The following is a 25,303-nucleotide window of genomic DNA, read 5'->3' as shown; positions in this document are numbered from 1 at the left end:
CGACTAAAAGATCGGTTATCACCCAGGGAGTTCTTTGGCGGGTTGAAATTTTGGTATGAAGTGAGCAATCGGATAGGGCGAGGCGAATTAGTGTATGCTTTCGGACTTCGAAGGGAGCAATAGGAGCTATCTTGGTACCGGAGGAGCCGCTTTGGTGCTTGCCTTAACATAGTGGTGCTATTGACCGTTTGAAGGTACATTTTGAATGGGTAGACTTCAAGCATGTGTTCGGGAAGCAAATCGAAGTTCTTTGACTACTTCTCTAAGCTAAGCAAGGAACATGAGGATTTAATTTTGTATTTCCTACCTCCTGTAGACTATGAACTATCCAAAACAGTAAAGGAGGATGCACAAGGGAAACTGTACTTGAGAACATGAATTTTTTCTTTTAATACAGGTCGAGGTCTGCCTAACCTCTAACTGCTTCAAAAAATAAATTCGAATTCTTTCAGTTGATATTTTATTGTTTTGTACCATAGATCCTCGCTCCCATCTTCATTTTATCATGTGTGGAAAATAATCAATTTACAAATGGTAAATCATGAGAAAGAAAATTCAAATTTTAAGATATGGCTTTGGGTTCAAGTTCAAGTTTTTTATTTTTGTTTATTTTTCATTGATCGATTCCATTTTTTTTTCTATATGTTATGAATTGGAAAGATATTATTACCTGCAGAATTAGAATTATAAAGTTTTTATTTTTGTAGGAAATAAAGATCTTCGTCATAGCCCAATCAAAGCCCGAGCCCATGAGCTGAAGATGGCTATTTAAAGAATCAATAAGTGAGAGCTCATGGAATAAATTGTGCTATCAAGAATGGAAGGAAATCTACAAATTAAGGATAATTGCAACTTCCTCCATGTTGTATTACCATTTTCACCTCATGAAAACGGTTATTTTGCAATTTTTTTTATTTTTGTTGATTGACAAGTTCTATACAACAGAATTAAATATTCAAACAATTTCGTGCATATTTTCAATGTAATAAATAGCAACAAATTGGTCTATTGTGAGTGCCTTCTAGCTTAGTTGATTAAACCTTTGGGTGGTGACACCATAGGTCTGGGGTTCGAACCCCGCTACACACAATTGAGTTACTGATCTCTTTAAGAACAGCCTTGCCTACTCATCAAAGGTCTGGGGATCAAACCCTGCCAGCATCAAAGTGTTATTGAACTCATTTAAAACAGGTTTGCCAATCAAAAAAAAAACAAAACAAATTGGTCTATTTATTTATTTCGAATAAAATAAGATGTCTAGATTTTGGTTAATTTTATGCCTCTGTGTTGTGTTATATTTTATTGCGATGATACATACTATGTAACATACATTTGTAAGGATGATACATACTATATACCATCCATTATTATAAACGATCCCGGAAAATCGTTTAGCTCTATAGTCCAACGATCTAAGCAGGTCGTTAAGGCCAGTTTCGTCTGTACTTCCAAAGTATGGATGGTACATACTATATACCATCCATTATATGGAATGCTACTAATATTACCATATACCATCCTTGTGAGCACCATTATCACTTGGTTCTCACCATTCTTACTGGAACTTTTGGACTATCAAAGTAAGGATGATACATATTATATACCATCCATTATTATAAATGACCCCGCAAGATCGTTTGACTCTATAGTCCAGCGATCTTAGCAGGTCGTTGAGGCCAGTTTTGTATATACTTCCAAAGTATGGATGGTACATATTATATATCATCCATTATATTGAATGCTACATACTATATACCATCCTTGTGAGCACCATTATCACTTGGTTCTCACCATTCTTACTGGAACTTTTGGACTGCCAAAGTAAGGATGATACATACTATATACCATCCATTATTTGGAATGCTACATACCATATACCATCCTGTTAAGCAACTAAGAATGCCGCAGTTAATAAAATTCCAAAATTTATTACAAAAATCATGTCAGAAGATTTCGTAACGAATGCTTAAAATAACTTGCAAACTTCTATATTTTTCGAAGCCAAATATTCTTTTTCCCTTACATCAAATATTTATCATTCGGAAAAAGACATGTCCATCATCACTACAAAAGTTTTGGAGTCTATATCCGTCTTGAGGCTCGCACCCAACATCGTCATCTGGGACATCATCATCATCAGGGACATTATCAACTGGTAGGTAGGCCTGTAAGTTCAATATTTATATTGCATTATTTACCTTCTAAAGTCATAATCATTAGTAGATAACACTGAAAATGAGCAAAAATGGAAACATTCGCATACCTTGCAAATTAGGTTTGGGCACATGTGGACACCTACGCTTTGTATGCTCTGTAGATTGACAATTGCTACACTTTTTCTTTCCAGCTCTCCCATTTTGCTCAGCAGCTTCCACTACGACTACATAACAAGCAGCCCAAAATAAAACTTCATCTCTTCACAAAGGAAATTTCATAATCCAAAAGTGAGATCTACATAGATACGTGTTATTTTTCTTAAAACGTGTATTCGGACAACTTATCAAGAGAGATTAAGCGCATTTACTTACATAAGTAAATTTATTTAGAAAAAATACTCGTATAGGAACTTACATCCAACATCTCCGTTCAACTCGTCATCTGCAGCTCGAGCATTGCGCTCAACATTCTCCCTATTTACACCTACAATAGAGCGCACCACAACAAAAATGTGGCCAAATAAAAATCACAAGCAACTGCCCAATCAAAAATAATCAAACAAAGTGTTAACAAAATGTTAACAAACAACTGAGAAAATGGATCATTACAATATTAAACAAGGCTGTCACCAACTTATATAAACTTACCCCTACCTTTTGGATACAAGCGTGGGCATTTGGGCTTCGTGTGCCCTACGATACCACAATTACCACACTTATTTCTTTTCATCTCATTCTGACCTTTTAGTCTATTAGGATTTTTGGGCCAACCCTTGCATTTTACATATGGTGGATCATTAACTAATTGATGATGTGTGGTTTTAGGAGGAGTAAAAGGAAACTCGAAGGGAATTGGTGGGCTGCGTTCAAAAATTGATGGAGTTTCATCTATTCTATAAGTTCGATCATGAGTAGAAGGTATGTTAGAGTGAACCTGGGGCCTGCCAGCCGAAGTAGATCAAGTCTCATAATTTATTTGGAAAGAAGCTAACACGGCTTTAAAGGCTTCACTGTCTCCCTGAGTTTTGGAAGCCCACAAACATATATCTTTGCAATTGCTTGTAAGTTCACCATAACGAATGGCTATGGTAGACCGATTAGAATCATTTTGACCGGGTACTCTAACAACTGATTTAGCGACCCGGGTCCATCTCCTAGAAAAGCAGCTCTGCAGAATTTGTCGAACGTCTTCATGTTTGTAAACTGAAATTATGTCTACAAGGAAATCCAGATGACTCAAATAGTCCACAAGAGCAATTAACTTCCCTTTCTAGGACGTTGTATTTCACAATTGACTTTTTATGTCTGTTTAAATGACGACTTACAGTGTATACACGAACATTCTTATTCGCATCTTCTCTACCGTCAACAGTGTACGTCACTTCCTGCTTTAACTCCTTCATGAAAACATCAAAAGAAGCTCGAGTGTAGATAGATCCAGCCTGTTTTGCATATTCATCTAAGTGGGTATCAATAACAGGCATGCTCGTTATAGTCTTCACCTCTTCCTCATGCTCTCTCTGGCGGATATTCCAAACTGCAATTTCTAATTTCCCAAAAACATCAAACAACCGCATGCCAGGCCTCACATGTTGCCGTATAACATAATTTATACTCTCGCACCGCTGGTTGATTTTACAACCAGCAAAGAAATAACCATGAAGATAAGCTTCTAACCACTTTTCCCTTTTCTCATATATCATTCCCATCCAATTGTGCTTATCAACCTTGTAATTTTACGAACTTTTCCCATCTTTTATCAAATTTATTGCGGGAGCATTTCAAATGCATCATCGAGTTGAAGGCTTTTAAAAATCTTTGCTTAAGGACATTCTCGAGGCAATTATTCGTGATGTGCCAACAACACAAACGGTGCTTCGAATTTGGAAGAGTCAATATCAAAGCCTCACTAATCGCTGGGTCACCATTAGTAATCACAGATTTTGGGTGTTCTCCGTATATTGCATCAATAAATGATTGTAATACCCATTTATAAGACTCCACCGTCTCACTTGTCATCAATGCAAAACCAAAAATTACTGTCTGTCGATTGTTGTTGATCCCAGCAAACACTACAATTGGAATTTTGTATTGATTGCTCCTGTATGTTGAATCAAACAACAACAAATCACCAAACCAACTATAATCAATACGTGAGGTGGAATCTGCCCAAAATATCCGAACTAGCTGCCCGCTCTCATTTAATTGGTAATTATGGTGAAAGAAAAGATCTGCTTTTGTCTTGCTATCCATGTAACCCAGCAGAGTGTTGACATCGCCATCAATACAAAAAATTCTCCTATCATACCCTAATTTATTATACAAGTCTTTCTTCAGAAAGCCAATATTTGAGAAATCTCTAGCTCTATGTACAAAGATATCCATTATTTTGCAATGACGAATATCCACATCATTCAGAGTCCTAGCATATTCCAAATCATGTTGAGGCACTTTTCTATGTGATCGATCGAACATCGAGCTTGGATACGACACAAGTGAATGTGTGTGATCCCCAACAAAATCTTTCACAATCCACAACTTTACTTGGAAATCATAACCAACCTCAAAACGAGCTTCACATTTAAATCTAGTGATTGCTTTGGGTGCTCTTTTGCGTTTCCTCAGTATGAGACGCTTTGGATCTCATTCACCTGCAGCTGAGCACAAAAATCTCCGCTTAACACGATCACCATTTTTATGAACTCTAAAAGTATACTTACGAACACTAAAACCCACTACCTTGGCATAATCATTATAAAATTTGTACGCCTCTTCCAAAGTTTTGAACTGCAAAGAATAAAACGTTGTTTTGTCTTTTTCATAAAGCCTAGCAGCCTCTAGCCTACTCACGGATGTATCCCTGGTGTCTGTAACTTCATCATTTTCACTATTCACCATGGAAACATTTGATTCATCCACTTCCTCACACCTAAAACTGTCAGAACATGTATTTCTAAGCCATTCTTCATCGTCCTTAGAGATATGATTCATGGTAGGATCACTACATAAAACAAATGGAGACTTTTATGACAAATTTATACAGTTCTACACCCTCTAAATAGTAATACTTGTAAGACATTAGAGAGGGGGCACGACCATTTACCCCCAACAAAACGGGTTGGCACCCACTTGGTAAAAAAGGCAGTGTCATAATGGTTATTCCACCAATTTTCTTTCTTAATATGGGTTTACAGCCCCGTCCAGGCATATTTCCTTTTTTGTTGTCCAACAAAGATAACAAATGTTATCTATCATTCATTATTGCCTCTAGAATGTTTCTGAAGTCTGAACTATTCATTACAATGATATATTACATGTACCATTTCTTCTTAGGAGGCAAATAGATAGAATGCACCCCTCCTTTTTTGGGAGAATGTTGTCTAACAATATTGATACTTGTCATCTATCGTTTATCTATTTTTGGGAGAATGTTTATGAATTATCTACTAGAATGATATATTATATGTACTATTCGTTCTCATAAAGCATATACATAAAATGTCATTCATGGGATGGGAATGAATCTCCAAAATTAATAAATAAACCCTAAGAACTCAACACATTATAACACAAATTGCAAATTAAATTGCAAACGCGTTTCAAAAATCTTTCTTTCAGTTGAGGAACCAGTTTACTAATCTTATTGTTACTGTAAATATTGATAGTGTGTAAGAATGTAAGATGAACTTTTGACCAGTAACCGCGAATTGAAATTGATTTAATTAACAAGTACATGCAATTTCAATTAACAAGTAAATGAAGTTAGGGGACGAGGAAGACTTCTAATTTTGTTATGTTGAAATGGTTCGTGAAGTATCCAAACCAAAATCTAATCTAATTTGAAATCTAAAATCTAAAATCTAAAATGTAAATTACATTTTCGCCTTTTTAATTAATTATCATTAAACTTACATACCCGGTTACCAAAAATAATACTAGAAAAAAAAAAAAAAACTTGGACAAGAAGCCTGCATACCGGTGCAGCAGGCTTACCCTAGATTTTGGATTTTTCTAATATAGTAAGATATACTAAGTGTTAGCCATGTTGACAAATCCGAAGCTCAAAACCTATCAAACCTAGAGCTTCGAAATATCAACAGGGGAAACATAGTAACATAAACTTTTCTAAGAAATTTGGATTAAAATGAACGGACATAAAAAAAATCAACTTGAGATTTTGAAAAAATGATGAATCTAATTTAAGATATGGGGGCTAATTACAGGGATGGTGGGTGAATTATTGATGTTTTCGTAAACACGAGAATGAAAAATACAATTTACAGTTTTAATACGAAACTTGAAGAATCAAAGACAAGAAAATCCATTAAGCATCAGCGGGCTTCTTTTTTTGTGTTAGAAGTTGAAGAAATCGTACAAATTTTAATATTTTTTGTTCTCTCTTGAACAGATCTCTAAGTGGATGCGAGAAGACAAAGTATCACGAAAAATTATGAATTTTGAATGGAACATAAAAAAATGTGATGGAGTCTATAAGCTCCCCAAAAGAAACCTTCAACGGTGGTGGTGGTGGCAATAACAATGACAACATAATAATAAGAAAATAAATAGCTAGAGGGAAAGATAAAACAGGCAAATTGTTCCCCAGTAACATAACAGATGCAACAAACGACATGCATAACTGTACCATATCCAAATGTGGTGGGAGTAAGGCTTTTCACTTCATGACGTTGTTTAAATAATTAACTAGAGTTTGAGCAATTTCATTTAGCAGAATCTATTTTGTTTGATTTCAAAATCCTTAACAAGTTACAAGAGTCATGCTAGAAAGGGACACAAAAAGGTAAGAACAAGCAATCAGAAGATTTGTCAAACAATGGATGAAAAAAAATAAAAAATAACATGGAATATCGAAATCATAAGCCGAACTGTTTTAAAATCTTCATTGAAGAAAGACTAACAGAATTGAAAATCAAATACTAAATGAAGACAACATCGTAAGTGATATTATAGCAAACCTTTTCTTGAATTCTTCCTCTCCCTCTGCTGTTTGGCATCCCATTGGTTTTTCAAGCTTGTGAAATGTGTTGGGATCTGCCAAATCCAGAGTCTCACTCTCATAATCAGCAAGGACCCATGGAAATACAGGATACTGAGTGAGATCACTATATCCACGCCCTGCAAGAGTATTGAGGTGCATTAGGTACTGAAAATTGCTTATTTCACCATTTTGCCATCTCTTGGAGAAGGACTTGGCCATAATCTTGAAAAGACGGCTTCCCTCATTGCTTTCTTATTTTGATGATCCTGAAATAGTTGTGTCCAACCTGTTGCAGAAACGGATACAAAGATTAGAGACAATCTAAGGTTAATCTCTAACACAGATAAAAGGTCAAATTTAAAACAACACATAAAAAGAAAATGTGAGTAGTAAGATAAACCAAACTACTCATCACTCTGACTACTTTTGGCTTCGTCAGTTTATGACAGAAACAGAGTCATCCTAAAACTATTTCCATTACACGTAAGGTTCGGATCTGGTGACACTATTTACATGACAAATCTAAGTGACAAAACAAGTGATGGAGCCCATAACAGAAGAGGTAAGCACTGAATTGTTGTGAAGATTATCTCCTGACAATAGGGCAGTGGGCATCATCGGAAAAAACTAGATCGTTCTCATTATGATTTATCGATTTCATAAAATGAGAAGAGACAAAACTAATGCCTTAATACACTTTTGCTGAAATTTAGCACTAGAAATGAACAAAAAAAAAACAATCTAGACTTATGTAATAGGCATAGAGAAAACATGTTTGTTTATTGCTTATATGACTCTACGTCAACATGAGAAGAATAAAGATTTTAATAATGACTAACAAAAAGATCAAGCTAAAAAACAAACAACCAATCACGAAGCTTCTAACCACATGAAACATGAACTCATAATTACACTGAAACACATTTTCCAAAATATTTGTATGTCTAATCTATTATCCGTAGAATTTGAGATTTTTAAAAGAAAAACAAAGAAATGGTGGTCGGTGCTTCTTATGAATTTTACAGTGACCTGATAACCTATTGATAGGGATGTCATGAGGCAATCATCCTCACCAATATCCCAAGAATTCATCTATCATAAAGGAGAAGATTGAACATGTATTTTCCTCCTTTACTTTTTCCCCTAGTAAGATAAGCATCAACGAGACTGGTATCTAAGAGAAGATCCTTCATTGAAACCCCAAAGTCCCAGGACTCCACATAAACCAAATATGCCAAAATAGTCTTTTAACATTAATTATTTATATGAAGTAGAGATTCATACATGCTGTTCCTTGGGAGATTCATTGCGACCAAGTTTTTGAACACTTCCTCTCTCTCCTTTTTGTGGAAAACCAGAAGATCATTACAGCCATCCATGCTAAAGATTTCCACAGCAACAGGACGCAGCTGGTAGTCGCATTTTAGAATCTCATGGATGGTATCAAACTTCCACATTCGCCATAGATGCGGAAGATTACCACTAGTAGACATTTTTTACATTTTTTCCTTTCCCCAAGCACCACCATTGTAAGCCCACACCCTTCCCCCAGACAACACTTTAACTGTTCCACTCCATGAGGAAGAAGATTTTGATTGGAAGTCCATACTGCCAATAACATCTTTCTTAACACCCAAAGCCTGATCAATTACTGAGAGTTCATCTTCAAACTGCTTTTCGCATATGCATCCAGATTCATCAATGTAGAAATTCTCAATAACATACAAACATAGAAATATGCCATCATGCTTGTCAAGACCTACAACACGCTCACAGTTGTATCTGAACCTGATCTTTTCAAGAGGTTCTAAATAAGGTCTGATTAGATATTCCCCATTATCATATACTTCTTTATCCAACTTATCCTCATTCGATTTCATTTCATCATTTTTTCCAGAAGAAGATTGCCTTGGTGAACCAAAATCAGATCTCCCGTGGATGCTATCAGTAATAGGAACAGAAACAGCACTAGACTTGACACCAAATTCAAGAGCAGAATGAAGACTTTCTTCATTTATACTGCTAGCTCTGTCATCATTCCAACCAATCCTAGCAGAAGTTGCATCACCATCTTTAACATCATCAGTGTCTATGAAAAAGGACTCGTCATACTCACCACCACCAAAACACTTCCTTTTGGTATCATCAGATAAGAGATGAAAAACTGAATCGGAGTCCGCTTCAGAAGCATCAAAACCATTCTCAATTTTTCCTCTAATGAGATCAGTTCCACTGGGTTCAAATTGTTCATCAAGAACATTTTGAATTGTATCAATTTTCAGTTTACAACACTCAAGCTTTTTGCGCATTCTATACGGCCCTTCAATGGGGGCAAAGCTGCCATTCAGGTTCTTCATTACTTGGGGATTTCCGCATTGGGAATATTCCTCGCTCATGTACAAGTTGTTGGAGGTGTGCCTGCCACTCACTTTCAGTATGGAGAACCCATCCGTACTTATCCTGACAGATAACTCTAAGCTCGGTTGACATTGCACCGCGAACCAACTCAAGTGCATATCTGCCCTCACCTATCTGTTCCCAATGTCTTCAGTCCAGTTTTGAAATTGCCTGTGATCTTCGCCCCATTTCTTTCCTACGACGATCCTCCATTCCTTTAATCCTAACCCCAGGAAATTTTGCTGACCCAGCAATATACTGTAACCACATGATAGCAGCACACTGCTCCAAAACATTGTTGATCACCTTTTCAGAACTATGAAGCCATTCGAAGAACACAGATAAGTTCCCTGTCAATAGCTTGTCAAAACCACCGTGTAGAACATCCAAATGTTGACCTTTGGTTTGCTTTAGAAACCAGCAATTCCTCTAATGCAGCACGACGATGCACTAATAAGTACTTTATGACATCCCCGCCCAAAGTCTGTGCAGATAGTCTTTGATCACGGAGGAGAGTGATTAAATTTAGATACAGACAGCAATTTAGATCAGTATCAAGATTGCTCGGACAAAATATAATTCGTTTATGAGAAATCAGCAACTGCAAGACTGTACAGATATCAATCCCTGAACTTTCATGTGAAGAATTCAGATATGAAATCTTTTTTCGGTTCCATTTGTAACACTATTCCTGAAAGAAGATCATCCTCCCCAATGGTATTCAAAAATGATGGTAGGAAACAATACATTATCATGCGATTTGTATTTTTCAGAAGAGCATGTACATATGTCTCAAGTTGCCTGGTTCCTCTTGCTATAGATAAAAGCCCTTTTCCAGATGGAGTTGCTTCTTCAATCCGACCATCTTTATTAGCCAACTGTAACAAGGATAGCAAGAATTCAAGAGTTCCGAGTACAGCACCCGGCTTAGTCAAAGCACCCATATACACGATCCACAATCATCCAGCATAACTGATCCAAGTTCAGAGACCAACGAGTCTTATCCAGCTTTTTTTCATCTTCCTCGTCATAACGCAAAAGTCGCCTTTCAAGAAAGTTCATCAGTCTACTAAGGCATAAACCCTGAAAAATTAAAGCACAATCCACATCCACATACAAAGGAATAGTTTCTAAAATGCTTTCTATAATCAGAGCTTCTTTAAACTGCTCCGTTACAACATCAGCAAGCACTTCTGCCATGAAATCTAGAACAGCAGTAGCTCCTCCAGAACAAGGACCCCCACCATAACCAGAATCATCAATTTCTAGTAGCAGCTTAGGATATAAAGCGAAAAATGTGTTTGCAGCAGCTAATCCCTGTAGATTAAATTTTGAATCATGAGATGCATCAAACTCACTGATAGACACCAAGGATGCCATTGAGGGGGTAGCAAATGATTGAGATTTTACTTCACTATACGCATGAGACGTGACAATTCCAAATCCCGAACTATGGTGTGGACTAAAGGGGTGAAGGCTGCGCCAGAATTTTAGATCCACCTCAGTCAGATACTCAGGTTTTATCTCAAACGCCAAAGTTCTTAAGAGACGACCAATATTCTACTTGCATCAAAGCATTTTCAGATATCCATCACACTTCTGATGGGGGTGGTTGAGTAGGAACGCTATTGGAGGTGTAGGGAAGCAGCACCTATAGCGATGGGGGACTTCGATACACCAAGGTTGTGTCCTTGAGGGTATATTGGAAAGGCTCGTAGCCCAAGGGGTGAACACTTGGCCTAGGAGTTTAGACCCACATTACTTAGGTTCCATCCAAGCATGGGGTTCTTGAGTAATTCTCAGTCTCTACTTAACACCAATACCTTTTCAGAAACCACAGGCCTTGACCCGGCAAATCTCCAATAGATTCAAAACTAAAAGGAACAAGCCTTAAAAATAAGTTACAGAGTACTTGCGAGACCTTACCAATCTATTTAAGATCACCAAGGTGAAATCAAAAGGCCTATAATCCAGCATAAAAATGACTCAAAAACAGGGCTGATCAATACCCACCATTTGCAGAACCGGTCCCATTTTCCCACATGGTAAGATAATTGCTAAACCAAGTTTGACCATATTGGTTTCAACATTACTGTTAGAACTTTTTACCCTTCTTGACTAAAACCAATTTAAGTATATTCAAAAGCACATTCTAGGGTCTCCATTCACTGTCAAACTTACCGCGCATGTCAACATGATCTGGGTCAAGTGATCCCGAGAAAGCATGTATTACACCTAGGCACTCATAAGAATATCACCAAATAGTGCTTCAAAGTGTTGTTAAGCCATTCAAGGCTTTAGTCTCAATCTCGGCCACATGAGCATGACTAAGACATTCAACAAAACAAACTTACAAGTCAATTAGAACTGCCGTAAACTCAACCTATACCTCAATATCCTTCTTCAAGGTTATTCACACTCGCCTCCAGACTTCTTGATCACTGACAACTACTTTGTCTCAAAGCCCAAACTATAAGGAGGTTTATCTAACTATGAGCAGACACCTAAGAATAGCCCAAATATATGGCTGGAGTGCTAACTCAATCTCAACCTCTCAAAGAAACGAAGGTCTAACTTGAGGCAGGCACAGCCTAATGAGCCTACAAAGTCCACACTCCACAGTAGTGTGCATACACCCCAAGAATGAAGACAAGCGAAATAATCAAATTGATGAACGGCAATTTGGAGAAAGAACATGTGTTTCTTGAAACTGTAAATTCTGTGACAGCTGCCAGAAAAAGAACTAGTCTTGAAAAAATCCTTAGCAGGCGGGAAAATTTTCTATTTGACTAGAATGCAAACAAGACCAAAATTGATAATCAACACACCTAATACCTTGACAGGAGAAGATGGTACCAAAGCATCTGAAGGACGACTACTCGATTTAGAGGTTAGACTTCTGACTAAAAGGTTGTCCATCATATTACCCATAACCCTTTGTCCTAATGTTTGAGTCCGTTGCAGATAACCAGCTTGAGCAGTCTTTTGACCTTGTCCTGATGGTGATGGCACACCTGAAATAAATCGGAAGAGGATCAGTAACACATTTTACTAATTAGTAGATATTTCAAAGATAAATCGAACACCCATCATTCGTGCAGGTACACAATCAAGAATTCAGGTTGAAGTCGCTAACCTTCAGATTCCTCCAAGTTCGAATGCACCTCAATGTTTTGATAACCATCTGGTTGGTGTGAAGTGCTAGGATGTTTTCCAGGAATTTCGTTATCAATACGTGGGAATGCCTGATTGAGGATCTTTCCATTGTCACCATTATCAGGCTGATGATGATCACCTTCGCCCACATTGACCCCGGAATCTTTCATTAGCAATATATGGTTCTTAGAGCTATCAAAGCCCAACGAATTGAGAAGCTCCACATGTTGAGTTGTGTATGAAGCATCCCTTAAATAAGAGTATAAGATACAATCACCAGTATTGCAGAATACAGCAGACTGACCACACACACAGGTTTGTGTGTGAAGAATTCCTTAAATAAGAATGTGAGATACAATCAACAGTAGCACAGAATATTGCACACAAACACAAATTTACCTTATGCTTTTCAGTAGCGTATCCCAATCACTGTCGCTAAATTGATGGCCTCCTACTTCAATAAGATGAACCAAGGCACCAAGGGAGATTGAAACTACAGATTGATCCGTCTTTTTGGCACAATCCAACAGCAAACCAAGCAGAGGTGGCAACATAAAACAGACCTCCTGTACAAAACTAGAATATTACTTTTTTTAAATAAAAAAAATGGATATAAACTATAAAAGTGCAACATGATCCACATAATCCAGAATATTACATTTAATTATTAGGCATCAGCAAACAGTATATACACATACTTCATGTAGTTAAGAAATTTGAGGTAGCCAGACTTTTCAAGAGGATTAATATCAATATAATCTATTTAATATTAAATTGATATGGTCCTACTTTTAAATTGGATATAAATACTGTGTAACCTATTTAACGGGGGTGGGGGTGGGGGTGGAAAGGGAATTACAAGAGCGTGGGTTAGTCATGATTAAAAAAAGTTAGATGAAGAAGAAAAGAAAGTGCATGCCTTGTAGAAGGTGTTGAAAAGCTTGCAAAGCAACTGAAGCAAGTGAATGCTGGTTTCACGAAGCCATTCATCACCAGAAGAAGACAAGCTGTCTTTCCCAGCATGTCTCACGTGATCAAAAATGGGGAAAAGTACACGGTGAAATATACTCTCCCAAAATGCTGATAAGAATTTACAGCCTCTTTCGTTCAACAAATCAAAAACCACTTCAAGTGCACAGTTTCAGACCTCCGATCTAGGATCTGACGTTAAGTCAGATAAACCCGCCAGCATGGGAAACCAATAGTGCTCAGTCACATCAAACGTTGCATCAGCATTCACATCAATTGGTTTAAGGACGCCACCTGGTATAAGACCCTGAAAAAAAATGACAAAGGGGAAACACTTACTAACAAGTCAATCTGTGAGAAAAGCGTTCAATACTATTTTTTTTTTGTCAGTTTTCCAGGCAGCAGAAGAGCTTTTGATGAGAAAGGTGCTTGCTTGAAATTATAATATTAAGATTATTTAGGGTTCCCCACTGCAGATTGGTAAAAAAACAACATAAACAAGAACACAACAATGGTTGAGGAGGATAAGAAATGAACGCCTGTTTGTGATGAAACTAAGTTCAGTAGTAATCACGCATCGAATGTGAAGCTTCAAAAGTTGGTTTCCAGGAAATGGTTATGGTTATAAATAATAGAGTATTACAAGGAGATGCCCGTCATTTAAGGCCGCACTTGTTATGGTAGAATCCCTAGGATAAAAATTCCACTTTCACCCTAACCACTGATCCTCATCTATAGGTAAAATGTATGAAATGGAAGAAAGAGAGAACTGTGGCCAATATAGCACCCAAGGTTATAGGGGTTGTCAGATGGAAGATTATCAAATGTCAGTTCAAGTTTGTTTCATAATTTAAAGTCCTGCAGAAAATTTTGGATGGCCATAAGGCTCTATATATTGTTTCATGGGTGAACAAATGAGTTACAACCTAAGAGAGAAACATTATGCTCCATGCAAATCATAGGTAACAGATAACTAGACAAGTCATGTAATGGTTTTGTATATCTGAATATAGCTTTGATAATGTTTCTGATATATCCGAATATAGCTTTGATTTCTTGTTCTTGAGAGAAAAAAACAAATCCCACGTTAAAAATCGATAACTTCGGATCTGCTAATTCAGTCACAAAGTATTAACAGTTTCACGCGCGCACACACACACACACAGTGACACAGAGGAAGGACTGAAGGAGTCATTTTAGGAGACGGCGTGGGTGAGTAGAAAAAGTCAAGAACAAACCTCTGCTAAGCGATCTTCACATATAGAAGGAGAGCAATAGCCTTCAAACTTATACGATGAGAGGTTTTATTATTGGCAAACCCAATAAGACAGTCGACACAGTCCATGAAACAGTCTCCAACAACCTGATCAAAATGCTCCAAGATAACTGCAAAGAATTTAATGTTAGAAGGAGCAAAGGAAAAATGTGCAGAGAATATTGTTTAATGAAAGAGGAAGAGGTGCAGTAGAGGAGAAAACAGGGTGCTCACCTTGCTCCACATTTTCAACTGCACTTTCAACAATAGTTTCCGATTCATCATCGGCTGCAGCTGTGAATATCATAAACACGCTTCGCCATCCTGATTTTATGCTTCCAACCTTTGATTTTATCATCTGGTTTTGACAAGCAATGATCATGTTCTGAGAGCCAAAGTGCGGTTAAATAAGATAGAAATTCAAAAGGACAAATGGTCAAGTTTCATAAAAGGTCAGATAAGTCAATTGAGCTCACATACTTGAACAATGCAGTCGACTATTAGAGCACGTATAGATTCACTTCGACTATTTCGCATAAGAATAACAAACGGTTTCAAGATGTCATTCTGGAACGTAAAATTGGTGAGTTCAGCACGCTCCAGATACTTCATACCAAGCTGCCTTAGTGAGTCGATGGCATACATAGCAATTTTCTCATTGTCATGGCTCCCAGCCGAAATGAAATGATTAGCCAAAACTGACCATATTCTAGCCCAGACCTGAAGGATGTTGTGACACAAACATTGAAGACTTAAAAGTTGTAAAATATTTACTAAATAAAACCAACTTGGATGGCACTCGAGTACTTGACATATAGTTGCATACACGAAAGGGAGATCATATTGCAGCAAACACATGAAACTGCTACAAAATCATATAGCATAATTCATCTCTAATAGAATGGGACAATTCCAAAGAATAAGAATGAGCACACACATTCAGGCAATTTGTACAAAGTGCATTGAGATTATTAATCCCGCATTGGGAGTCTAAAGCCTAGCCAGTCAATACATAAATCCCTATGTTACATGGACACGTATATTCTAAAAATAATCCGTGTCGGATACATATCCATGTGTCCGTGGCGGACACACACAGAGACATATGGTATGTGATAAATTTTTTATATTTCACTGTGGCAGACACTTCGTTTCCGTGTGTCGGATACGGACACACTTTCCTGAAAAGCATGGCAACAGTTACAAACATCATACTTTACTCTACACATGTCAGACAAATATCCAACACTGTCATTTACCCTATATGTCATATGCATAGGTTAGAAGAAGTATGGGTCAATACATTAGTGAGCAATAATGAAATCACACTGGGGTAATATTAAATGTACGGGACCTTCTTAAAAGGGATTTCTTCCAATATTCTTCCAATTATTATTATTATTCTTTAAAATATGTCGGTCATTGAGTTGATGATTCCTTTTTAACAATAAATAAATAAAACATATGCAAATCTCTTATGATTCGTGTTGAAATTTGAGATCATCGGAGAAGAGTTGTGAATCCCAAGTATAATCTAGCTTTGTGGGTGGACAATGCAAGGACAATTAGGCTCAAAGGAGACTCTTTAAAGACCCAGAACCAATTGAACTTGTAATACAAATGATACCTCAAACACCATGAAATAAACAGAACCCAAAAGCCAATGCCCAAGGGCTACACAATCAGTTCCACTTAGCTACAAACGCCTGAAATCCCTATATATGGGATGTCCCCTGGACAAGTTATAGACTAATTCACATTGATATTGGTAATGAGATTGTCAATGTTCATGCTCTGTAGAACTGAAGATACTATAGTCCTCTTCTTCCATATATTACCAAGATAGCAACCTCCACATGCTCAAACAAACTATGCTCATCGTGTGGATGCACATAAAAGCCAATACCAATAATCCATCTGGATAACGTTTTCATCATTTGATCTCAAAAGGTTTTTGACTATTGAAAGATCCTCGTTATCTATCCAACAAGTGTTGCGTCATGATTCTTGACCTCTTGTTGATGGGTCATTTCATAAGGAAACCATAGGTCCAAATCCATTGAAAGTGGTGTCTTGCTAAAGGTCTAAATGGTTACTGAAGTTACAGATAATGCAAAAAGAAGTTAATATATCAGATGATAAACCATCAAGTTGGCATCAGACCTGGGTATGGCCATCGTTCGTTGAAAATTTTCAGATAGCTAATTAAGGACACTGTTTACAGCATCAAATTTCAATAAAATTTCAATTATTTAGTCACTGTTTAAATAATTAAGAAAATATATAAAACCATTTTCACACTTTCCCTAATTAAACTGTGATTGTGATATAAGATATATCACCAAGCTTATCCTTAGTATGTGTGGGGCAAACAGAATGAGAGGTGTGAGTTATGAGTTATGAGTTATGAGTTATGAGTGGGGTGAGAGCATAATTTTGGCCTAATCACGTGCCTTTTTCGGAACCACACCTTCCTTAGTAGCTTGCTAAGGCCTTATTTAGCCTTTTTGTATCATTGGGCTTACCTACATCTATGGTTTTGCAAGGGGTTTTGCAAGGGGTGTTGGCGAGTACTTTCTACTGTGAAGGTTTTTTTATCTTGTACTCAATGACTCTATATTAAATTTTAAAACAACAGATTTTCAGTCGGCACAAAATTTTCGGGTAAGGATTTGAGTGAAAAGTTACCATGTGAATCCTAGCCATGTTGTAGTAGCTGATTTCAACAAGTTTCTGCAAACTGAAAACACGAGCAGGCGTTTGTTTCAATTCTTCAGCTGATACACCACAGAGAGCTGTGAAGAACTCTACAACAGAATCCCTGTTCAATTTCACACTGCTAACAAAAACTTGTTCAGCTGGCTTCCCAGCCAAATCCCTCAGGGAAAGAAGTACCGCATCCCTGGAAATTTGATTTGACCCTTGCATTACAATTGCAGCAATGGCTGGGGTTGAAGTGATGAATTCTAGCCGAGAAGCACACTCCAAGACAGCATTCCATGTGTCCTGAAGAGAGTCGCTCTCAGAGTCGGAGAGAGAGAAGAGTCCGCAATGCCTCCACATTTTTAGTACGCATTTCCTTTGGGGCATGCAAGAAAGTAAATCTGGAAGCCCAATGAGAAATCATGAAAATTATGATAAGGATCATGGCACTGCTCCATAAATTCTATGTTTCACTATCGTTATATATTTTTTAATCGGCAATTAATGCCTTAACTGTTAAAAAGAATGATATAAAAGAATGAACTAAGCATATGAACCTGTTGTGAATAATTAAGCTGAAACAACGCGTTCATTGACCAAACGGATCAATCCTACAAAGAAAGATTGATCTTTACCGATAAAAGACTTCAACACCCTCCAAGCGAATATCCCAACACTTACCGATATCAAATAATGGCGATATGAAATAAAACAATCAATTTTAAAGAAGAACAAACCACAAGGCGAGATATATCGTGGTTCGAATTTGCCTACTTACTTCCACTGCGCGAGTTCCAAGCTTTACTTAGATGTGCGGAGTAGCGATTACAAGTCTCTCTCGATTCACTCACAAAGGATGAACACTCAACTCACAAAGAATTGTTCTCTTGTAATCACTCTCTTTCTTGGTTTTGGAAAAGTTAGGTTTTCCAAAAAACTGATTTTGTTTTATACTAAAACAAAAATCGCGGATTCTTGTATGGCGAGGCCGCAAACAAAAGACACGGGTAGGCTTCCCTTTGGCGGTTGGCGCCAAAATCACTGGAGCACCGGCTGGCGCTGCTTTGGCTGGTCGCCAAACATCTTGGAGCTCGGCGGGTGGCGCCATTCCGATACGGCAGCGGCGTGCTCGATCGCGGAAAAAGAAAAAATCCCTTTTTCTCTACATTCTCCACCTCGGTGAGGTTTTAACACATAAAACCAAGCCGAACACATCCAACAAGATCACATCCAAGAGGGAACACCTCCGGGAAAAGGAAGACTTCGCGGTAATCGCCTCGGGCGGCTATGCCCACACAAGGCTCTTCCAAACATGTAGGATTTGGAGCAAGTCCAAACAGTGTTGGAACTTAACTCCGGTGACAACTTTCGTCAGCATATCAGCAGGATTGTCATGGGTGTCTACTTTCTCAAGTGCTACATCACCATCCTCAACGACATCCCGTATAAAGTGATAACGGACATCAATATGCTTGGTCCGAGCATGATGAACTTGGTTCTTCGCCAAATGAATAGCACTCTGACTATCACAATACACAACAACACTGTTCTGCTCAATACCCAAATCATCTAGAAGACCTCGAAGCCATAGTGCCTCTTTCACTGCCTCTGCCACTGCCATATACTCTGCCTCAGTAGTAGATAGAGCAATTGTAGCCTGTAGCATAGACCTCCAACTAACCGGTGCACCATGCATCATAAACACATAACCAATAGTCGATCGTCGTCTATCTAGATCACACCGCATAATCGGAATCCACAAACCCATCGACATAACAAGTGCCTCCACCATAAGCTAATCCCACATCCAAAGTACCCTTCAAGTACCTTAGTACCCATTTCATCGCCTCCCAATCTTCGCTTCCGGATTTGCCATATACCGCTCACAACACTAGCGCTTTGTGAAATGTCCGGGTGTGCACACCATAGCATACATCAAACTACCCGCGGCACTTGCATAAGGAACATTAGCCATATGCTTTTGTTCCTCCAATCAACTAGGAGAGAACTTAGCTGAAAGCCTAAAATGCCCAGCTAAAGGTGTAGAAACCGACTTTGCATTCTCCATACCAAATCGTGAAATTACTTTATGAAGGTATTTCTTCTGAGATACAACTATCCGTCGCTTCTTCCTATCTCTGTCAATCTCCATGCCCAGTATCTTCTTGGCTCCACCTAAGTCTTTCATCTCAAACTTAGAGCTAAGTTGAGATTTCAACTTGTCTATCTCCACCATGCTTTTGGAAGCAATAAGAATGTCATCCACATAAAGCGGGGAGATAGATGAAGTCATTACCCGAAGCCTTCTAAAGTAGACACTTGATCATACTTGCCGGGTGTACTCATGTTGCATCATGAATGTGTCAAAGCGCTTTGTACCATTGCAGGCGATTGCTTTAACCCATACGATTGACCGATTCAATTTGCATACATGATCTTCTTTTCAAGAACGCGACAAACCGCCCGGGTTGTCTCATATAGATCTCTTCTTCCAAGTCCCCATGCAAGAAAGCGGTTTTCACATCAAGTTGCTCTAACTCCAAGTTGAAGTGAGCAACTAAACTTCAACAAACACGACGAATGGACGTATGTTTGACCACCGGGAAAATACCTCATTGTAGTCGACGCCTTCCTACGTGAAAAACCCTTTGCTACCACTCTTTGCCTTGTACCCGATCTTTGTCGATTTCGGGAAGGACCTCTTTCTTCGAACACCCATTTCCATTTGCCGATAGTCCTTTTGCCCTTTGGCAATAAAACTAGGTCCCATGTGTGATTTTTATCAAGAGATTCCATCTCTCGCTTGCATAGCTACCAACCAATCTGCGTAATGAGCATCTCTAACGGCTTCCTTGAAGCTATCGGCTCATCATCTTCGATATTCGGTGCATATGCCACTAAATCCACGACCATAGTGTTTCACGGGCTTCTCATGCCCATACTTGTGCACTTCTTTAACTTGTCTCGTGGCCTGGGTCGGCCACTACAAGTTCGCGGATGCTCATGCTCTTCTTCCGTTGTTGTTGTGGTTCCATGATTTGGTACCTCATCATGATCTAACCGGTCATCTGGCTGCAGATCGGATAAACTCAAGCTCGGTAGCTTGAACTTCTATGACTTCACCATTCGCTTGCCCTACTTGGAAACATTGAAGATAACCACGAAAGTCTCATCAAAAGTAACATCTCTGGCGACCGGGAACTTGTGGGCTTCTAGACACCACAATCTGTATCCCTTTACCCCATTTGCGAAGCCTAAGAATATGGCCTTCTTAGCTCAGGATCTAGCTTGTTGTCCCTCACATGGTAGTAAGTTGTCGATCAAACACTTTCGCAAGATACTATAATCGGTGGGTTTACGACCACACCTCATAAGGTGTCCCGCAATCTATAGCCGGGTAATCGGTGACCTATTAATACGAAGTACACGCCATGGACACCGCATCGCCCAATACTCTTTGCCTAGGCGGCATTAGACAATAAACATCTTGCTCTTTCAAGCAAAGTTCTATTCATCCTCTCGCCATTCCATTCTCGTGGCGTGCCCTCGGTATCCGATTAATGCGGCAATTCCCATTATGCGCCTGAGAACTCTTGGAAAGGTCCATAGGTATACTTTCGATTACCATTGTCGGACCGTAATGTCTTTACCTTCCTATCGTGCGATTCTCAACCCTTGCCTTCCACTTCTTAAATGTCTCAAACACTTCATCTTTTCGATTTCATCATATACACCCACACATAGCGAGTATGATCATCAATGAATGAGACATAATAGCGGTTACCTCCTTTGAAGCCACCACGGAGGGTCCCCAAACATCCGTATGCACATAATCAAGGATGCTGTTGTTGTCGTGTGCTTGCTTGACTTGAACTTGACTCTGCTTCGCTTCCCGTAGGCCTTGCAATGCTCACAGAACCCCATACTTGGCTTCTTCAAGTTCTTCAAGAACCCTCGCTTGCACAACTCAGACAAACCCTTTTCACTCATATGCCCTAAACGCATATGCCACATCTTAGTGCACTCAGAATCATTACTACATGCACCCACTGCTACATCGCCTATCACCATTACTACCAATCGAGTATACAAGGTTCCATATTTTTGACCCTTCATAACAACTAAAGAGCCATTAACAATATTTAGGACTCCACCTTCGCCCACAAACTTGCTGGTGGCCTTTGGAATCCAAGGTACCAAGAGAAATAAGACTTTTCTTTAGCTCAGGAACATGTCTCACATCGGTTAAAGTCCTCACTACACCATCATACATCTTGACCCGTATAGTTCCAATTCCTACCGTCTTACAAGCAACGTCATTACCCATTAAAAGCGGAACCACCATCAATGCTCTCATAAGAAGTAAACCACTTTCTATTCGGGGCACATATGATAGGAACATCCGAATCAAGAATCCACCTCTCGGTCATATAGTCTTGTGTGGACACACGTAAAAACCGAACTCATCCTCTTGAGCACGGAAGCATAATTTGCCTCAAATTTTGTCTTACCTTTCTTCGACCATCTCTCTTGTTTCTCTTTCTTGGGGTGAGGACAATTACTTGCGTAATGTCCTTTTTCATTGCAATTGTAGCAGTACATGTTTTAAAGGCTTCTTTGACTTGGACCTAGAATTATCATTACTTGAATAATTGCGTTCGGCACGAATTTCCTCTTGCCACTAGCCCCCCGACTTGCATCAATGTTATTCTCTACACGTGTCTTCTTCATCAACTCATAAGAAAGAAGTGCACTCTGAACTTCGTCAAGATCGACGACTTCTCTGTTCATGAATGTAGTCATTAGATGCTCATAGCTTTCTGGCAAGGAGAATATTAAACATGCCGCTTGATCCTCATCATCCATCTTCATACCAACATTCAAATAATCCGCTAGGCGTCGGAACTCACTAACGCGTGCTCTTGCATCGTTGAACCATCGACCATCATGTACCGATAAAACGACGCTTAAGGTACATCTTGTTAAATCATGCTCTTGGTCATATACATAGACTCTAGTTTGAGCCAAATACCGGTGCGGTATTTTCTCCCATCACACTATACATGACCTCATTAGCAAGACATAACCGGATTGATGAACAAGCCCAAGATCGAACTCTTCCCAATCATCATTACTTCATACTTTCGCCGCTTTAGATTTAATCCCCTTCAAAGCCTTGTGCAAACCTTGTTGGATGAGGGATGTCCTTTACTTGGACTTGCCAAATCCCAAAGTTATTCTTCCCATTAAACTTTCTACTTCAAACCTTGCGTTTGACATCTTGGGAGCCATCTTTCAAGTGACACACAATAACCCAAAAGAAAGCGGTTTCACCTCGAATTTAATCGAAACACCTTGTCTACACAAATTTTTAGTACTAAACTCAAAATCCTAGGTCGATACCTACAGCTCGATACCAATTGTTGTGAATAATTAAGCTGCGGAAACAACGCGTTACCCACACCAAACGGATCAATCCTACACAAAGATTGATCTTTCTCAATAGACAAGACTTCAACACCTCCAAGCAATATCCCAACACTTTACCGATATCAAATAACAAGCATATGAAATAAAACAATCAATTGTAAAGAAGAACAAACCACAAGGCGAGATATATCGTGGTTCGACGAATTTGCCTACTTCCACATCGCGAGTTCCAAGCTTTACTAGATGTAAGATGGCGATTCGACACAAGTCTCTCGATTCACTCACAAAGGATGAACATTTCAACTCACAAAAGAATTGTTCTCTTGTAATCACTCTTTTCTTGGTTTTGGAAAAGTTAGGTTTTCCAAAAAACTGATTTTGTTTTATACTAAAAACCAAAAATCGCGGTTACTGTAGCGAGGCCCGCAAACAAAAGACTCGAAATACGGGCAGGGCTTTGGCTGGCTGGTCGCATAAAATCAACTGGAGACTGAACTGGCGCGGCTGGCTTTGCTGGGTCGCGCCAAAAATCATGGAGACCGCGCTGGCGCGCTTGCGCTGGCGAATTCGCCAAAAACATCTTGGAACTGGCGGGTCGCGCTTTCGGAGCGCGGGCGCGCTCTGATCGTGAAAAGCAGAAAAAATCCCTTTTTTTCTCTACAGAACCTTTTACCTGACAAGAGATGTCAGAAAAGCATAACGCATGGTGTCCATTCCAAGAACACGAGTAATGTGTATACCAGCTCTGAATCCCTCCATACAGAGAAGGACCGCTTATTGTCTCCTTCCTCCATGGTAACAGAGAATGTCGCGAGCAATGGCCAACCTACAGGTTCGACCATGGACCTAACAAGTTCAATCTGCTGAGCTTTATAGAAAATTCCTCTTTTTACACCTTGATTTCTGAAAAAATCTTGGGTCTGTTTAATGATGTCTTCACTCTCCAACTTAGTATTAACTGAGTTTCTTCAAGGGAGGGCCAAATTCAGAATACTGACAAGACGACCGCTTTTTTCTGTTTCTGGCTTTTGTCTGCTGCTTTTACCTAAACCAGTTATTTTATTTTTCATTTTTATCTCCTCCTTAACAATAGATTCATAAATCTCTTCTAGCAGCTCCTTTGGAGCACACTCCTCTGCATCAGTTGTTGCATTCATGCGTACGAAGTCAGACTTGGACATTTTAGGCCATACCATAGGATTGTAAGCATCAGTATTCAACATGATAACTGCATATGCAAGGACATAAGCAGTGTCTGCATTCTTAAAAAGTCCTGGGTTGTCAGCACAAAAAATGCAAAAAACCATAAAGCAGAAGACGTAAAAAAAGCCACCAAATATCAAAGAGTACATATTTATGGCCTTCTCGGTCGGACATAACTGACAAATACTAATTAAAAGCTATAAAACAAGTACCCACTGGAATATGAAGTGCATGGATCTGAAACCTACATTTACATCTATCACTTCACCTGAGCTATCTGTCAAGTGGACTACTGTGTAAGCAGCACATTTTGTTGGAATCTCTTGTGTATTTCTAAATACTAGTGTGTGTGTTTTAAGTGGAGGAGATGAACAAATGGTGTTCTCTCCACTTTAGTGCATAGTAGATAGTCCCACATTGGTTATCCACCACATCGGGTAGGGTTCGGGCCTGGGCTTGGGCTTACTGTTGTGGGTAGTGGTTTGACCAATACTTTAAACTTGTTTAGCCTTTTTTTCTTGGCGACAAGTTTTGGTGTTCTATTAGGAGTTGGTCTCTCTTCCTCCTAACCTCTATAAATAGGATTTGTGAGTCCATAGAGAATAGACTTGATCGAAACTCAACTTCGAGAAACGTAAAACTCAAAGCGATCCTTTTCTTTCTCTCTTCTTTCCGCCGCCTTGAGAAAGAGTTATATTTCTTTGTTTCTAGAGGGTAGTCCGTTTCTAGTGCAAAGTCGGTGCTGTTAACCATTGAATCTGTGAGGAAGACGCCACTGTTGCCTTTCGCACCATTGGAAGGGGCGAAATCTTTTCTTAAGATTGTTAGAATAGTTGTATGAACACAGCAACTAAAGATAGCTGCACCTCTACTGAATCCATAGTCCATTTTATAATGAGATAGTGTATTTTAACTGCTATGTACACTTGATGGATATCCACCTACGTGAATGTAGAACTGGGTCGGTTCTTATGAGTATACGGGCAAATACTCTAGAGCATTCATGGAACACAGGCAGCGCAAGGGCCAAAAAGC

General features: G+C 38.8%; 2 protein-coding genes across 9 annotated transcripts; both read right to left on the bottom strand.

Moving 5' to 3' along the window:
• Positions 1-1,891: 1,891 nt before the first annotated feature.
• Positions 1,892-24,066, bottom strand: LOC147525338 (brefeldin A-inhibited guanine nucleotide-exchange protein 5-like). 8 transcript variants are annotated; one of them, XM_086606535.1, is made up of 12 exons: positions 14,916-15,055; positions 13,856-13,984; positions 13,108-13,274; positions 12,689-12,957; positions 12,388-12,566; positions 8,440-10,869; positions 7,133-7,441; positions 4,896-5,157; positions 4,719-4,813; positions 2,572-2,640; positions 2,264-2,380; positions 1,892-2,165 (listed from the first exon to the last, which is right to left on the bottom strand). In XM_086606535.1, exons 2-6 carry the CDS (start codon positions 13,898-13,900, stop codon positions 10,480-10,482), a joined length of 1,050 nt encoding a protein of 349 aa, XP_086462661.1. In that variant the 5' UTR covers positions 13,901-13,984; positions 14,916-15,055; the 3' UTR covers positions 1,892-2,165; positions 2,264-2,380; positions 2,572-2,640; positions 4,719-4,813; positions 4,896-5,157; positions 7,133-7,441; positions 8,440-10,479. The 8 variants fall into 8 exon arrangements, with proteins under 8 accessions (XP_086462661.1, XP_086462668.1, XP_086462678.1 ...); XM_086606542.1 differs by having other exon boundaries at positions 4,719-4,807; XM_086606552.1 differs by lacking the exon at positions 4,896-5,157.
• LOC147525339 (protein FAR1-RELATED SEQUENCE 5-like) lies at positions 3,347-3,859 on the bottom strand. The gene has a single exon (XM_086579154.1). The coding sequence runs from the start codon at positions 3,857-3,859 to the stop codon at positions 3,347-3,349; it is 513 nt and encodes a 170-aa protein (XP_086435280.1).
• Positions 24,067-25,303: the final 1,237 nt, after the last annotated feature.

Source organism: Coptis chinensis, chromosome 1 (assembly GCF_015680905.1).
Source record: "Coptis chinensis isolate HL-2020 chromosome 1, ASM1568090v1, whole genome shotgun sequence".
In the NCBI taxonomy this organism is placed as follows: Eukaryota; Viridiplantae; Streptophyta; class Magnoliopsida; order Ranunculales; family Ranunculaceae; genus Coptis; species Coptis chinensis.
This window is presented reverse-complemented; position numbering and strand designations above follow the sequence as displayed.

Excerpts from the sequence above, each read along its gene's own strand:
- LOC147525339 (XM_086579154.1), bottom strand. The coding sequence starts at position 3,859 with ATGATATATGAGAAAAGGGAAAAGTGGTTAGAAGCTTATCTTCATGGT.
- LOC147525338 (XM_086606535.1), bottom strand. The coding sequence starts at position 13,900 with ATGCTGGCGGGTTTATCTGACTTAACGTCAGATCCTAGATCGGAG. Across the intron at positions 13,275-13,855 it reads CGTCAGATCCTAGATCGGAG|GAGGTCTGTTTTATGTTGCC; the intron begins GTCTGAAACTGT and ends AGTTTTGTACAG. Across the intron at positions 12,958-13,107 it reads ACGCTACTGAAAAGCATAAG|GGATGCTTCATACACAACTC; the intron begins GTAAATTTGTGT and ends CTCTTATTTAAG.